Here is a 16,800-nt window from a genome sequence, read left to right on the forward strand (position 1 = left end):
GCCCGGCCGGCGCTGCACTGGCCTTCCTGGGAGGTGAGGAGGCCGCGGTCACCTGTCGCCGGTGACCATCACCCATCCCCGGTGACCATCACCCATCCCCGGTGACTCCATCGCCGGTGACTCCGTACCCAGTGACTCCATCCCCCGCTGCCCTGTCCCCGCAGGGCTGTCGCTGTTCCCCCGGGACGCCGAGGAGGAGGAGGGCGAGGACGCGATCATCCTGCTGCTGAAGAAGGCCAAGGTGAGGCGCGGGGCCCGCGGGCGGTCGGGGCGCGGGGCCCGGCGCTGACCGGCCCCGGGTCCCCCCAGCTCAGCGTCATGAAGGGGGAGCTGGCGGAGGCCGAGGGCTCCTGCACCAGGCCCTGCGGCTGTCGCACCAGGAGGACAACAGGCAGGCCATCGCCTACACCTACAGCGTGGTAAGGGCCTGCGGGACACGGGTGCCCTCGGGCAGGGAGGGGTTGTGCCGGATTCCGGACCTGCGGTGCAGCTGGAGGGAGAAACAAAAGCAGCTGAGTTGAGGCTCGTCCCTGCTACTGTTGCCTAAAAGCGGCACTTGTAAGAAACTTCTAAAACTCAACTTGTGAGTTTTAGAAATCAGGCATTCTTTAATGGGTGCCAAGGGCACTGGTCATCGTTTCACCAAAGTGCACACCGAGGTATCTCCACTACAGCTCATATGTCAGCATTATGTAATTATTAATTTTTTTTCCCTGCTCTCCTGTTACATATTCATGACACTTCCCAACACTTCTTAGCATATATGCATATCCTTATAAGATCTCTGAGGGTCTTCATTGAGGGTCTTGGTGGTCTTCTCTGTCTGGAGCCCCCCCAAAGTTCTAAGTGACTGCCTTCAGGACAATGCACCTGGTTAAAAAGTAACTGGGTGTTGCCTTGCTGGCTGCCTAAACCTCCCTCTTTGTTGTTTCTGTAAATCACTTGGCTCACCTATCTGTAGTTTCTACGCACTGCCAGTTCTTGTTACATCTCTAAACCCCAACATCACTACCTTTGTGGAGCTTCAGCACTCTTTGTCTCTTCCAGATGGCAAACGTGGCCTTCATGCAGGGACAGCTGGACAATGTGAGTAACTGGTTTTCCCTCTGAATTTTAAGATGTTGGCATCTCGTGCAGGATCTCGAAGCTGTGGTGTGCTGGGACAAGCTGCAGGCTGAGGGCTGTGAGGCAGAGACTCCCCAGTGCAAAGCAGAACAATCTGCCTTAGAACTGCCAGTCCCACGAGCACGTGATGCTGAGAAAGATGCCCTCACGGTTAAATTTTGAGCTCCAACATGGTGTGCAAGGGAAGGAATACCTCTTACTGTCAAATGCCACAGCTGAGCATTTAGGTGGCTGTCCCGAGGAGAATCTGGGAAAGCCCCGAGCACACACAGACATGGTAAATGCCTGGCTGGTATAGCAGTCCACTGGGCTCTGGTCAGCCTTTCACTTCTAACTTGATGCACAGTGTAAATGCCACCACTTTGAGACAGGTCTCTCCAAGCAGGCTGCCTCTGTTTTGTTTTAAGTGCCATCATTCCTTGGTATCCTCTTCAAAATTCTCGTTTCAGGCAGAAAAGCTCTACAAAGCAAGTATGAGCTATTTGCTTGCAGGGGACATGAAGGAGGTATGTTTTTCTGAGAAAGGCAACAAGATGGGGATTTTTAAGTTCTTAAACACTCTGAGAAAGTAATGTTTCTGTTGGGGAGGTGCAGGAAGAATGACAGTTGCATTGTGTGTCCTCCTGGCAGGATGACAATGCAATCCTAGAGATGTCCCTCAAGCTGGCCAGTATCTACGCTGCTCAGAAACAGTGAGTTCCCTGCTAAAGGCATCTTTGGCTTTCATTTCAGCTCCACAGTGGCAAGGGTGGCCAAGCAGAGGCTCTTTAAGAACAGAGTGCCTGAGGAAGCTTTGATGTGACAAGACACCATCAGCTCAAAGGTTCCCACACACATATTTGCCTGCCCACTGTTGTGTAGCACAGCAAGTGGTTTAAGGACCAGCCCAGCTCAGGGCAGAAGCAGCCATGGAGAACTGAAATCCACACCTCCCTGGGCAGAGGCTTTTAGAGCAGTTGGTAGCTGGTGACTTATAGCCTCATTTTTCAGTGAAGCCTCAGCATGGGTGGCCTGAGTCAGCCCTGGTGGGGGGAAGGGGGTCCTATCCACCCCCTGGATCCTTTTGCCCATGGGTCAAGAGAAGGGTTCAGGCCATGATAAAGAGAGCACTGAGGGGCTGCAGAAGGAGAAAATTAGCCTTGCAGGCCCTCTAGAATGAGGGGTTGAAGGTGTTCACGTTTGTCCCTTCAGGTATGGAAGGGGCTTTGGTTTGCACTTTTCAGGGACAAATTAGCCATAGCTGGATACCAGTTCTGCATCCTGACCTTAGAGGAGAAGATTGCCAAACAAAAGGACTTGCCTGAGGATGTCTTACCAGGTGGGACTGCCTTGTCTGCCAAAGGCTCCTCATTATCCTTTCTCCATTTTCATACCCTTGATGTTGCTTTCCATATTACCTAAGCACCACCTTCATGTCAGTCCATTATCTTGACACTGCATGAGCTTCCTGCTCTTGTAGGATGGAGACTTGTGCTTGATCCTGGACAAGTGACCACTTCACTCCTCTCTGTTTGCAGCTGAAGAAAAGGCCAACACCCGTCTCCTGCTCGGGATGAGCCTGGACTCCTACGCTCGGTACCTCCTGAGCGTGAACCAGCTCCCAGCGGCCCAGAAGATGTATGAGAAGGCTCTGCAGATAGCAAATGATGTTCAGGGAGAGACTCATCCACAGGTGACTTGTACTACAGTGGTTGGACCACTAAAGAAAGAAAGGCTGATCTCTAGGGAGCTTTGCTGACATCCAACATGCCCAGCACTAAGTAAGGCTGTTTTCCTGCCAGGAAAGGACGAGCATGCAAATGTAGAAATATAAGGCACTTTCTTACTGAAAGCTTCTCTGGCAAATGCTGCTTTTATTAGAGTGACAGGGGATGAATGTGATGCTTCTGCTGCCTCAGACTGCTGCACAAGTCCTGCTCTGAGGATTCCCCTTTCCATCCTGGTGCAGACTGTGGTCCTGATGAACGACCTGGCGACTGTGCTGGATGCTCAGGGGCACCACGACGAGGCCTATTCCTACGTGAAGAGGGCGGCAGAGCTGGCAAGGGAGACTCAGCACCCCGAGGAGCACATGGTGCTGAATAACCTGGCAGCAATTCTGATGCACAAAGGTCAGTAAATCAATGCCCAAGCTTGTCACTGTGCTTGACTGTATTGTAGCATTGAACTATAGTCTTGGCTTTGCTTGACTAGTTTTAGTTTAAGCAGTAGGTCTGACTTTGTGAAGGCAATTCAAACTGAATTCAACTGCTGACCCAGAAGGTTGCCAGGGGGTCTTGTTCACCTTGTCCTCTGTGTACAGTTACTGGCTCCAAAAGGACAGAAGACATGCATGAGATTTGTTTCCATGAGATATTAATGCTGATGCAGCACCGTGTCCAGTCATTGTTGCTGTCCAGCTGTCACAGGTGACAGCCTAGCAGGATATTTTCTGAATCTCCCTAGTTCTTGATGTGCTCCAAGCAGTCCTTGTCCTTTGCACGTGGTCAGGTTCAGGAGTGGACTCTGAAAATGACTGATGTACCTGGGTAGCCATCCCTCTTTTCCCTCTTGCTACAGAAGACTTTCTGCAAGCAAAACAAGTGTACAAAGAAGCTCTCAAGCAGGCACAACAGAAGGGGGATGTTGCTTCTGTCCAGCATATCCAGGAAGAATTAGCCGAGCTGGCCAAGAGGAGAAAGGGCTCCAAATAAGTTTGGCTACAGAGTCCAACCTTGAGGTGGCCCAGGGCAACAAGGGCTGGTCAGCACAAGCAGCCTGGGACCAGCTCAGTGCAGTTCTCCAGGGGAGCAGCAAGGAGGAGTTCAAGGACTGCTAAATAGGAAGGGCTGCTACTGCCCAACAACTTATCCCAAAATAAAGGTGTGAAATCTTAACTATGTGAATTTGTGGTGCAGTGTGTGGTTAGAGTGACCTACTGTGCTAGTGATTTAACTTTGACTGCCAGCAAAGGGCAGGCCTGGCCTGGTATTAATACTTGCAGTTAAGGAGTAGTTGTTTGCTCCTCCTGCCTGTTGCAGAAGTGTTCCATTTCAAAACATGGCTGTACTAGAGCAAGTCATGAAAAGGAACAGGCAGGAACTGTCTCACTCTTTACATGCTGGACAGCACAACAGGGGCTACACTTTTATCAGAGCTACAGTGCAGTGTGTTTGAACTTCAGGAGAGCATTCCCCAGGCTATACCTGCACTGTGACAGAGCTGTAACCCCGTGTCCTTGTCAAACAGGTTGCCTGAAGATCAAGGGTATTTCTTCAAAGCATTGAGCATCCAAAGATAGAACATGCCCTCTCAGGGGAGGGGTGAGACTGTTACCAAAACAGAGCTGTTGTCAGAAATACAACACTTGGCTCCCTTACCCCAGTGGAGAGCACACGGAGTGCCAAAGCTGTCCTCCTTCCTTGGATAGGTCAGTGTTAGAATGCTGAGGCTTCCTGTTGGAAAAGATGGTATGTACAAACCCAGCTTTGTCAGCTACATCCCTTCATGTGAATCAAGTATGAACAGCTGCTTTATACAACAGAATTCTTCAGTTCTGCCCTGCCAGGAAGCCTAATGTTAAAGACAGAGGAGAATTAAACCAGAAATTATCAAATTCCCTATTTAGTTAGGGTAGCAGAATTAACTAGTTCTGTCAATAACCAAGCATAATTTTAACCTCTCAGTTGTCAGAACTTCAGCTGGTTGGGACAACCCTCAATGTTAAATGCATTATTATTAGTTCACTTCCAGTAGCAGCTTCAGCTCTGCTGAACTTAGAGCTAAGGCATGTGGGTTTTCTGGAGTAGAAGTTCACTGAAGCTGAAAAAACGTAAATCATGTACATCTTTGTTCTCAGCAAGCTCTAGGAAGTAAAACTGTGACCGTACTGACAGAAAAGCTCTGGCACATTAAAGCCAACCTTTAAAGTTCTGGTTTTAGTTCTGAAGGGGCAGCCCTTGGACAGCAGCAGTGTTAACTGGGAGCCCTGCAGAGCCATGGAGGGCAGGGTCTGGCTTGAGGCTGCAAAACAAGAGGGAGACACAGGAAAAGCAAGTGGAGAACTGATCCCCTTTATTGATTGGTCTGAATCCAGAAGTCACTGTCTACTGAAGACATTGTGTGGAAATTATGATGCATGGGTTTTTCAAGTCTTAAATGATTTCAATATCAGAATCACGAACCATATCAAGATGAAAGCATTGTGAAAGCGCTGATCAGAAATCAGGTAAAAATTTGTAGTAAACTAAACTTTGTAAACATGACTTACAAACACCTTCCTGTTTGAAACAGGGCAGATGTAATTCCATACTTGAAGATTACTGGAATTGTGGTAAACCCTAACTTAGGCTCTGGAGAGGTTTTTTACACTGGAGAAGTTAAAACTCAGATAACAAACAAAAAAGCAGCAACATTTTATGTGCAAATGCCACTCAAGCTGTATCTTAGGAGAAGGTGACTATCCTACTTTGGATATCTTGCTGCTGCTGCAGCAGTAACATGAAGCTCTGCAATGAACATGCTATACTTACTGTACAGGTAGCAAAGACATTTGTCTGTACATGCCTCTTTCACATTGTATTTGTTACACTAAGAAAGTGAGAACAAGTGAGCTTAAGAATGGAACTTAACTCTCCACTCCAAATTTAAATCTACAAAAAGGGCAGATCAACTCGTTTTCCAGTATATGTTGCTGTGGGAACAAAAAAGAGAGTTAAAATAAGAGCACAGGTCTACAAACAGGATGAAAACTGCTTCAAGCCAGAAGGGTAAAGGATGGGAGGATGAGAGAAATCTTTCTTAGACTGCAAGGAGATTTAAGACTGCCAAAGGATCTACTCTGATGCAGTGTTTAAAGAAAGTAGCAAAATAATTCTGTATTTTCAACACAGTGTCAAGTTTCCAAATGAGTTCCTTTGGATTTTTTTTGTTTCCCACACTTGGGGCAAAAAGGCTTTCCTTAAAGGACTGAAAACAAATTTGCTGTTGATAAATAGTTCTGTGCTTCTTCCTGTTTGTAACTGGACCATCACAGTCCCTCCATTGGCTGCAGAGCTCACATGGCTTAAGGTTACACACTGCTTTACACCTTCCATACAACGATCACAAACACAGCGGTAAAGTCCAAATATTTTCACTGGAAAATAACTTCAAGGCAAAGACTCTGTTGATCAATGAGATGCAAAAGCAGTTTGGAATCTGACAGACCACGCCACCCCCCCAGCTCAGTGCTATCTGTAAATCAGTCCTTCTACCCCAGAAGAGTTAAATTCACTTCCTGAGGTCAGTGCAGCATAAAATAAGATGCTTCTGGAGATGGATGTCAGGGCACCCTGTGATATCACTAACCAGATGTGTGTGTACATGAGCTACAAGCATACCATAGCAAGCACTGAATGATTAAGGAGACTCTCCTAGTACCATATACAGTTCAAAAATAAAAATCACCCTAACAAGTATTGCACACTTTGGGAGTTAAGCCAAGCATTTGTAAGGACTTCCACCAAAAGCTTGCTTACAGGGACTGGGACGCAGACTTCAAAGTAATTATTACAAAAATCAGATTGGAGGAAGGTAAAAATCACAGTACCTATTTCAAACTGGTTGTAACAGAAGCCAAGTAGCTGACTCGTGTGTTGCTCAATTATTCTATAAAAGCACTTTGTTTTATTTAAACTTGGGATGTAGAGGTTTTTCTTCTTAAAGGATTTATCAACCCACCCAGAGCCTCTTCAGAAAAACCATTTGCTGTGGTTAAATATGACAGGGAAATTTAGTAGCCTGTTTTGACTGCATACAATGCAGAAACAAAAAACACTAAGATAGGCTTTTGGGGCACAGTCAAAATTCCCAGTGTGCATAACAGTGAGGTATGCCTCCAGAAGCTGTTCTTTTTGTTTCTTTAACCTTTCAAAAAAAATGAGCCATAACATACCCATGCAATAATATTTCTGCAGTGTTGCTAAATAAAACCAACTGCACCAAAAATTTACAATGTGGCAGAATTTCAAATTCAAAGAAATATATCATCTTATTCCAGCGAACCGGACTATGTTAATGTACAGAATTCACTAAGGGGTCAGTCTTAAAAATCAACATTTTCACAAGAGCTTGAACACCACTGAAAGAGTGTGTCTAGGGAGAAAAAAAAATTATATAAAAGCACAATGCCTGCAGGAAGTGGCATGGCATTAAACGGGCAATGATGGTTGGGAGGCTGGGGTTCTGGTTAGGCTAGGCTGAGAGGGAGGCTAGGGTTATGAAGAGTATTCTACACTGGAGAAAATGCTTAAAAAAAATTACAAAATGACCCCCAAAGTTTAGGCAATGATTTGAACATAAGTACACCAGATACTATAGCAAGGGAAAAAACACTGCAAAAAGTACTCTCTATTTACAGAAGAATGATTTAAAAGACATTATGGTTTTCTTTACAAATAGATGTAGAGCAGGAATAGTCCACATTTTTAAAAACTCTTTACATATTTATCTTTAGTAAGTCAACCTTCTCAACCACAATCCTCCAACGCACAGCCTGTGCAGAAGGCATTGAACAGACTCTCCAGCAATTCTTCATTGTGTGGCCCTTGCTCTCTTGGAAAGTCTCTGTGGGCACAAGTCAAAAATAGATTTCTTTTTTTGACCCGCAAATTAAAAAAAAAATAATAATCTGCATAGTTCAGTCATCACTGTCAGACAGAGTCTCATATTGTGCTGAAAGCAGTGGTGCAGGCTCTCGCTCCCATATCCTGTTCTGTGGGTGAGTGGTTGCTTGGCTCATGGACGGGGGGGCACAGGCGATGGATGTCGGGGGGGTGCTGCTGAGCATCCTCATCGTCAGCGGGTTGTAGGGAAACTGGGTGGAACCTGGATCAAAAGGCAAAAACAGGAGCTGTTCTGAGAGATCTGTGTAAAGCCAGGCTGGGGTTGGTTGTGACAACTATCAGAAAATCCATTTCAGAAAATCCTCCATACACTGTGTAAGCTGATATCCAGTGTTACAGTGTGTCAGCATCTCAGCTTTCTACAGACACTTCCTCTGTTTGTGAAGTTTGAAAGAACCCCATTCCTCACCTGTTGATGAAGGCCTGTCTTCCCAGGCCCACACTGGCGTCTGTCTGTGGTAGTCCCCTTCTGAATGTACAGATGAGACAGAAGAAGGTCTTTCAGTTCCCAAATATCCCTGTCCAGGAATCGGAGACTTCGACTTCCTGCTGTTTGACTTGCCGATGAGCTTCTGCTTGCTGACTCCCCCTCCTGGGAACAGAAGGGACAGATTTCACAAAAATTGCATTTTAGCCTCTGTGTGTTTGTTTCTCTAAGTTAGCATGCAGCACTGAGAAGCTTCAGGTGTCCAACACACCCTGTTCTCTCTTCCCCATTCCATCAGTGTTGTCACAGGTTAATCCTCCTGAAAACCCAGGACAGCAGAGGGAATGCAAACACCACCTCTGTCACTTCCAGAGAAAAGACAGTGATTTTCAGTGACACTGAATTTATTCAAACCCTTTATTTATTTATTTTAAGACCATGGGATACTTAGGAGTTGCAATAATACCTCACCTGAATTTGGTGATGGATTGGCTTCTTCCCTACGAGTCTCGTTACTCGCCGGTACCGCGGCCCCGGAGCTGCCCGGTGCGACCCCAAGGGACTGTGACAGTACAACTCCATGTTCCTCACTCTTGTCATCAAAGTTTCCCATCAATGCTTTCCTAATAATGTCTTCCAGACCCAGATTACTGGCAGGATCTGCAAAGGAATGACCCCTCGAACTGACTGCACCTGGGAGAGAAAAGAAAACAGGGAAAGGTGGGAAGGGAGGCAAAAAACGTCTCAGAGAAATTAAAGAGATGTGGGGAAACATTTTAGAGAGAGGCAGAAAAGTGGGGAAAAAACAAATAAAGCATTCTTGCTTAAGTTCCCATTTAAATATTTTCTGAAAGTTTGGTCATTTTGCTTTTCTCTACAATGCAGGAAACCAATTTTCATGTAGGATATTAACTTTTACATTTTCATCATCTTCCTCATTTACTGGACTCCCCAAAGAGTATAAATTTAAGATATTACATTAGTTTACTTTTTCTGAAACACATGTTGTTTCTTTTACCCAAAAACTTACCTGAGGTAGTGACTGCTGGCAAATTGAATATTTCAGTCCCTGGCTGAGCAGTTGCTGCAATTAAAACACAACATTTCACTGAATTTTTCAGGACTGATGATCACTATGTTATCACTCCTAGTTCTACTGCACAAGAAAAAAAACCCAAAAATATAGTTCTAGTATCATATTCCACCATGTCAGTGTTCATTCCTGAAACTATATTAAAAATTTCATTTAACAGATATAATCATAAGGGCCAAGAAAACACAAACCATTCAGTTTCCAGACACCTTTCCAAAAAGGAACATGTGTAACAGTTAATGTTGATATGAAGCAAACTACAGACACAAAGTTAATTAGAATAATGTCAGGTTTTATCATCTTTCTCATTAATTGCGTGGTTTTTATCTCTCAAATTAAGTGTTAAAAAGATTAAATGTGACAGTCCTACATACAGCAGCATTTTAAAAAAATCTAATAATATTCTGATTCTACTGGTCACAAATTATTATATGTGTTTTATGTTCCTAGATTTAGATTAATTCATATTATTTGAAACATATTTAGGTCAGGACATCTGTAGATGGCAGTCACAGAAAGCACAAGCTGGAAAAATTGAGTGAAAAGGCAAGTCCTGCATACCCATGTCAGAGTCACCTCCACCAGATGAGTTCAGCTTTCGAAATATCTCCTGTTTCTTGGATTTTACCATTGGTGAAGTGTTCTCAAGTTTGGTGAAAAACGAAGGCAGGTAACTGATACTGCCTGGAGAGCGAGAGTCAGTCCTGCCAAGACCAACACGTGTCAAAGAGACAGAACATCCAAGATGTACATTTAAATCTTTCCAAAAGCAGTCAGGCAGAAACCACTAACGTTGTATGAACACTGTGGTGCTCAATAAAAATTGAGTTTGTTTAAGCAGCAGTAATCTGGCAAGAAAAGCCTTAATAAAAATCCCCAAGAAACAATTCATACTTAAATTAAAAAATAATCTAAAATAAAGCAAAAAAGACTCTAAAGGTTTCCTAGCCCCAAATCCTTACATTTCTAAAAAGTGCAGTTCTGTTCCCAAAAATCCCTGTGATCTAGCTAACCTCTATCATGGACTGTAACAACCCTGCCAGCAACTGCAGAGTGGAGGGGGGAAAAACCCAAGGAAAACTGAATCAGTGTCACCAGCATGAGCCTTAAATAAGTACATTGGCTGCTACTCCTTCCTCAGCAGAGCCAATGGCAGGAGCACCCACTGCAAAGTGCATCTGCCACAGGTCTGCAGACACCAGCACTGCCAGTGTGCCAGGGATCCTGGGCAGTTTGATGCTGCAGGTGTGGCAGAGTGACAAACAGCCCTGGGACGGGGCTGCCTGATCCAGGGACCTCCTGACACCCCACCTTCACACCTCCCAGAAGTGCAGCTCCTTAGCTTAGTGATGTTTCAACTGATTAACTGCTCCAGAATCAGGAGTGCTGGAAGCCAGGGTTCCTCCCCTCTCCACCAGGACAGTATCCAAGAAGCCAATCAGGCAGGAGAATACAGAATTATTTAATAAATATTGTAGGAAATGCACCTTTCTCAAAAACCATTTCAGTTTTATAGAACTGGTACCCATGAGGAGCTTTGTTCTAACATTTTCTACCAGATACAACACAGAACACACTGAAACTGAAGACAGAACATGAACAGATGACCTTTCACTCAGCCTTCCCAAAGCACCTCCCAATAGCAAATTTTGGATGTTAGTGCAGAAGGATCAACTGTGATTAACAGCTTTCCCTGTGGTACCAGAGGAAGATCACTTAAACTGCTCTTTAATAAAGACACTGTTTGCAGCACAAAGATCCAGAATAATATTTTTAAAGTCAGCTTTACACCTACCTCTGTTCAGTAGGCTCAGTTCTTTGGGAAAGCAGAAGAACATTTTCCTGTTTCTCATGTACAACCGGGACCTGAGGTGGTGAGATTGGCTCGTAGGGCTCTGAAGAGACGTGACTCCTCTCTGGAGATTTTCCAGGCCTACATCCATAATTCAGAGACAGATAAGTACTCTTAATGCATGGACAGCAATAGTTAAGTCATGTAATTGTTTTCCAGTTGCTCCACAACTGCTTATATCTAGTTATATGTTACATGCTTTAGTCTGCTTGGTGACCTCAAAAAAAATGACTATGAATTGTCCATAATGACTCCGGTAAGTTTTAAGGAATTAAACATCTTCACCCCTCTAAAGACTGGAAATTAAGTAGAAATAGTGAAGGGAAAACAGTTATAAGTTATGTTTTGGAGCCAAGCAATTGTCAAAAACAGTATGAGACAGATGTTGTCTAAAAATAAGACAAAAAGGTACCTTTACATCCAATCTACATCAAGATTAATGCACTTTTTTACAGAAATACCATATCTGGGCATTAATTAAAGTTGCAGTCAAACTGAATACATGCATTACCTTCCCCTGGCCTTGTCAGACAGGTTTTCAGGTGACACTCTGGCACCTGGTCGCTGGTGGTGGACAGACTGTGACTGTGCCTCGGGGCTGTAGCGATTCGATGTCTTTGCCCGGCTGGAAACAGGTGTTGGAGCAGGGGTGGAATTCTGGAATGTAGTGGTGGGAGGCTGCAAAGAGGCCTGAGAAGCTGCTTGGTTTCTTGCAAAGTCTTGTGTAATAATTTGCTGAATGTCATCAAAAAGATAGAAAACAGATCTTGGTCAGAGTGTAGGTATTCATGAACTAGATGAACATGAGACTGATTGCAACAAATGGGATTATAAAATCCAGATACAACATTTTATAATATCCTCAAGTAAAACTAATAATTAGAGAATTAAGTTCCAAAACATGTGTTTACATAATCAGAATACGACACTTGGCACATCTGACAAGATGCCAGCAAATAAACCTACACAGATGTGATCAGCAAGGGTGATGAGCCGATGGGTCCTGGGCACATGTGCCATCCCTTCTGCCTGGGAAGAGGGAGGTGGAGGTTGTTGGGGTGAAGGGGGTTCCTGCTGTGTCCTGTAGCGGTGAATCGGCCCCTCATACGGCCTGTTTGGGTCAGCTGGGTGAAAAAGAGAAGGCCAGTCTGTTAAGCTGCAAGGTTTGAAACTGCTGTGCTTAGAAAATTTAAAAGATGAAGACTTTCTGCATTAGATTTTAGGTATCCTGTGTGATGACCACCTTTTCCACCTTCATACACAGGCCCTACAATTTATAAGATAATAAAACTTCATTTCACAATGCAGGTGATTTTCAGCTCATTTCTCAACTGCAATACTTTGAGCATCACCAACAGGTAAAAAATTGTGGGCATCAACACCACCATGCATTGATTTTAAAGAACATATTGAAAATTTCCAATTAAATCAGTGACACTGTAAAGAAACTCTGTTTAATGTGTCAGTTCCAAGACATTTGCTCTAGTTTTTCACTGCAACAACATACTTCCAACAAGAAAAATATGGTATACAGTCACTTTGATATTTTAAATAGATAAAATAATAGATAATAAGATATATAATTATAGATAATGTTGAATAATAGATAAAAGATATTTTAATTTTTTATGAATTTGTGGAGCTGGTAAATATAAGAAAGGTAACTGAGAGAATATTTGCATATGCAGATAAACTTACTCTCTGCCTGGCTTGGTTTAGGTGTCTCTTGTTGATAGGGCTGTAGCTTTTCTTGAGCAGGTACAGGGGAATTTGCAGGGCTAATCACCTCAATGGCATCTCCAGGAGCTTCATACCGGTGGGAGGATACTGAATGTCAAGCAAAGGTTGTGGAATAAGGGGTAAATATCACAGAAATTTTTTGTTACCCACATAACACTGGTGCTTCCACTGAAATGGCATCAGTGAATGAAAGTCAAAACACTGTCTTTTTCTCATGATAACTATGGTGACACAAATACTTCCATAAAACAGTGTTTCAAGATAAACCATATAATTTTCAGTTTCCTGACTTCTGATAAGGTTACTCTTACAATCCTACATTTCATGCTGTAGCATGGAATCTGAATAAAGCAAACAACTCTGATTTTGCAAGAGTCTCGAGTCCCTATTTGCAAAAACTGTTTGTCTATGAAGTGTTTCTACTGCACAGAGCTGAATATTTTATCATTACACATCCACATCATTTCACATCTTATTTCCCTGAAGGGCTAAGACAGACAGCAAAGAAGTAGATAGTGACTAAGATACGTACAACTACTGGAAGAATCTGAACTTTGAGAGCCCCTATCTCGTGCATCCTTGTCTGAAGCAATCTGTCGAGTGATGATCACATCTATGAAGTTAGCAGCAGTAATTGTGGTCTTTCCTCGAGTTCTCAGCTCTTCCTCGTACCTGGATTTAGGAGGAGGTCCTTTCTCTTTACCAGCCTCTGAATAGACTACTGATGAAGACTGTCCCTGGGACTTGCCACCAGAATAATTTGCAGATGTATAAGGGCACTGGACAGGCCTCTTTTCTACCTCCAGTGTCTTCTGTTCCAGCTGCTGCTGGTCAGTAACCACAGCTGACCGGCGGCCCATGTTCTCTTCTATCCTGGTTCCTTCGTGCTTGTTCTCTTTTGCTTTGGCAACTTCCATCTGAGGAGCAGAGGCTGCAGCATCTACCAGAGCTGCCAGGGCATCAGCAGCAGTGTTGTAACGGGAAGCTGGTAAGCCTTGAGTGATAGAGGGAGCCCCGGGGGTGAGCTGCCTGTTGGAAACATTGAATAGTCTGAATTATATCACAAGGAACAAAGAAGTAGAGCCAGATCGTGCATACAATGAAACAAAGCTTTAGTGACCCTGGACTGGTGAAAATGCACTGGATTACTTCTGATAAATCCAAGAGCAATCAGAGAGTGGGATATCCTTAAGCCTGTAGTATTTTCCTCAGGCTAAATGCAGCTTTTAATAAGCTCAAATATTAGAACAGGTATCTCTGCAACAGTAACTTATAAAACATACATGATACGTAGTTGAGCAGCAGGATCCAGAGGTGTGATTACACTTGTCCCATTGGTTCCTTGAAAAATACTGGGCCTTTGCTGCAGGATGTTTTCCTGGGTTCTGACTGACGGGGATGGGGACCGGACATATCCATGACTGCCGGGTCTGCCAGGCTGCTCTGAACCTGCAGAACACAGAGTGGAGGGGAACAAACAAAAAATATATGGATTATTCTTATAACAGTGCAGAACTATGTATCAGTGCTGTATCCTCCACATCCTTTCCCAGGTAGCTCCACCACTCTGGATGTGGTGGAATGTATGAAGGTTTAAATGACAGCATTGTGTTTACAATGCTCTAAATGACATGCAAACTGTGCCAGTGAAAACTGGGATTCACTCCTTCCCTAGGTACTAGGGGAGTACCTGAGGTACTAAGGAAAGCTCTGAGAGAAAGATCAAGAAGCCTGGTACTTGTAGAAGCTGCAATTATGACCAGAACTGCTGGGTAACAGGAACCTGCCTGAAGTGCAGACTGAAATCGAAGTGAGTAATGTGTTAGAAAGCTGCTGTTCACAAGAGTGGCTACAGAAAATGAGCAGTTACAGTTCTACAAGACAACTGATCCCACGTGCACTGACCTGGTCGGAGATAAAGTTCAGCAGGGACTGAAGTTATTCTCTCCCTCTCACGTTCTCGTTCTCGTTCCCGCTCTCGCTCACGTTCCCTCTCCCTTTCCCGTTCCTTCTCCCTCTCCCTTTCCCGTTCCCTTTCAGCATTTGCAGCTGCAGAAGCTGCCAGGTGTGTGGGGTGTCCTGGAAGGTCCACAAGGTAAAATGAAGAAGCAAAACAGAGATACATGAGTGAAGTGTAATTTGATGTTAACACTTGCCAACATATTCTGCCATCCACCTACAGCAAAATTTCCCACATACATTTTCATTCCACTCAAGACCATCCCTTATCTAGGAAGACAAAAGCTTAACATACAGCAACAGTGGAAGGCTCAACAGATATTTACTGAAGTAGTTTCTCTGTTAGAAACTAGACAGCTTTTAAACCCAAATTCCATCCTTCAACACATGTAAAATGAGGTTAATCAAATCATATTCAAATTATTAGAAATAAGGACCTGACAAAACGAGGCAAATTCTGAATTTGGCAGCACTCCTACTGTAACTATACAGAATATCACCAAAAAAACCTTTGCTATCCAAGTGAGAAGTGCATGCAAAAAGCATTGCCTGGGAAAACATCAAAACATGGCCATTAATGAAAGCTGAATAAAGGTGGTCAATTATCTCAGCACGTCAGACAGTGAGAGAAATCACCAAACCATGAGGGCTCTTACCTGGTGACAGAGAAGCAGGATTGTAAGGCCTGGGGGGGAAGGTAAGCTGGGTGCCAGGGATATATGTGATTCTCTCCATGGGTGGGGTGCTTGTTCCTCCAGGATGAGGCACTAAGATAGTGGGAGCCATATTGTTCAGGTCAATAATTCCTGTTAGGAGGTGACACACGTAAGAATGGCCGCTCAAGGACAGACCAATGGTCCACACATTTTATGTTCTGCTCATTGGTAACAGTCAGCAATGAATATTAGTGAAAAAATATAAGAATAAGGCAATTGTAGAACTATATTCCAGCTGGTTATAATCTCTTAGATCTGGCAATCAGCGATTTAGGAACATACTAAGTCAGAATTTGCATTTGTAGTACTCCTTTTAATTGCCCTTCAAGAAAATATGCTTCAACTCTACTCAATAATTCCATATTTTACCAATTTGGGGTATTATCCAAAAATAAAACAATCAGCATAGTTTTCACAAACATTACCCTTTAGGCTGTTGCTTTTGTTTTCTTTTTGAAGGTCTCATTTTGATATAATTCTCTTTTCTGAAGTCTGAAGGTGAGCTAAATATGCTTCTGATCACTGGATCTTGAACACTCTCAGTCTTACAGCCTTCCCCTTAACAACAGTGATTACAGACACAGTTTTCCTTTATACCCACAAAAGGCAGTTTGCAAGTGAGTTGTCACACACGTAACACATCCACACATCTGCACTCCTGCGTGTGCCTTCAACCCCCCGCAGAGCACATCCCAAACACCTTTGAAAGGACATTACAGCAAAAGGCAGGCCCACCTCTCGCTCCTGCATAGGGCAGGGCTAAAGTCTGCTCTCTGGGAGACAAGCCCCTGGTGACGTCGGGCCGCAGGTTGACCTGCATCTGCTGGGAGGTGATGTAGTCGTTGAGGATGGTCTGCCGCGTGTTCTCCATCGCGTACAGCTGGTACTGGCTCGGGTAGCCCGGGGTGGGCGAGAGCTGCCTCTGGAACAGGTAAGCAGCAGCAGCTGGGGGTGACAGAGGGGAGGAGAGAAGATTTAGGAAGCAGTATCACAGAATGGTCTGAGTTAGAAGGGACCCACAAGGATTGAGTCCAACTCCTAAGTGAAGGGACTGTACAGGGGACTGAACTGTGACCTTGGTGTTATTAGCACCAAGCCCTAACAAACTGAGCTCATCTCATATGATTCTCTATCAAATGAAACTTTCAGGTGTTTATAAAGCTTCAATGAGAAGTGCTGTCAAGTCTCTCTAGCCAGTGCCAAGTAAATTAAAACAGTATTTTAATACTGATCTTTTAGTGAAT

General features: G+C 44.1%; 2 protein-coding genes across 2 annotated transcripts in view; one reads left to right on the forward strand and one right to left on the reverse strand.

The window, feature by feature from the left end:
- The first annotated feature begins 309 nt into the window (after window positions 1-309).
- On the forward strand, window positions 310-4,010 carry TTC19 (tetratricopeptide repeat domain 19). The gene is given in 9 exon segments (XM_029961382.1): window positions 310-343; window positions 346-419; window positions 1,048-1,086; window positions 1,575-1,631; window positions 1,756-1,817; window positions 2,349-2,443; window positions 2,643-2,797; window positions 3,074-3,236; window positions 3,685-4,010. Coding segments are annotated over 9 exon segments (804 nt in total). The 5' UTR covers window positions 310-318; the 3' UTR covers window positions 3,819-4,010.
- Window positions 4,011-5,161: 1,151 nt separating this feature from the next.
- NCOR1 (nuclear receptor corepressor 1) overlaps window positions 5,162-16,800 on the reverse strand; it is a 46,992-nt gene continuing 35,353 nt past the window's right edge. The window contains exons 33-46 of the mRNA XM_018076681.3: window positions 16,292-16,501; window positions 15,497-15,646; window positions 14,787-14,960; window positions 14,165-14,330; window positions 13,414-13,910; window positions 12,840-12,968; window positions 12,108-12,265; window positions 11,653-11,876; window positions 11,085-11,222; window positions 9,851-9,993; window positions 9,227-9,280; window positions 8,668-8,889; window positions 8,179-8,361; window positions 5,162-7,971 (exon numbers count right to left, since the gene is read on the reverse strand). Of these exons, the coding sequence (XP_017932170.3) occupies window positions 7,784-7,971; window positions 8,179-8,361; window positions 8,668-8,889; window positions 9,227-9,280; window positions 9,851-9,993; window positions 11,085-11,222; window positions 11,653-11,876; window positions 12,108-12,265; window positions 12,840-12,968; window positions 13,414-13,910; window positions 14,165-14,330; window positions 14,787-14,960; window positions 15,497-15,646; window positions 16,292-16,501 (2,636 nt within the window). The 3' untranslated portion in view covers window positions 5,162-7,783. The remainder of the gene's footprint in view (window positions 7,972-8,178; window positions 8,362-8,667; window positions 8,890-9,226; window positions 9,281-9,850; window positions 9,994-11,084; window positions 11,223-11,652; window positions 11,877-12,107; window positions 12,266-12,839; window positions 12,969-13,413; window positions 13,911-14,164; window positions 14,331-14,786; window positions 14,961-15,496; window positions 15,647-16,291; window positions 16,502-16,800) is intronic.

The sequence above is a fragment of the Manacus vitellinus genome, unplaced genomic scaffold (genome assembly GCF_001715985.3).
Source record: "Manacus vitellinus isolate BGI_N305 unplaced genomic scaffold, ASM171598v3 scaffold_32_pilon, whole genome shotgun sequence".
Classification (NCBI taxonomy): Eukaryota; Metazoa; Chordata; class Aves; order Passeriformes; family Pipridae; genus Manacus; species Manacus vitellinus.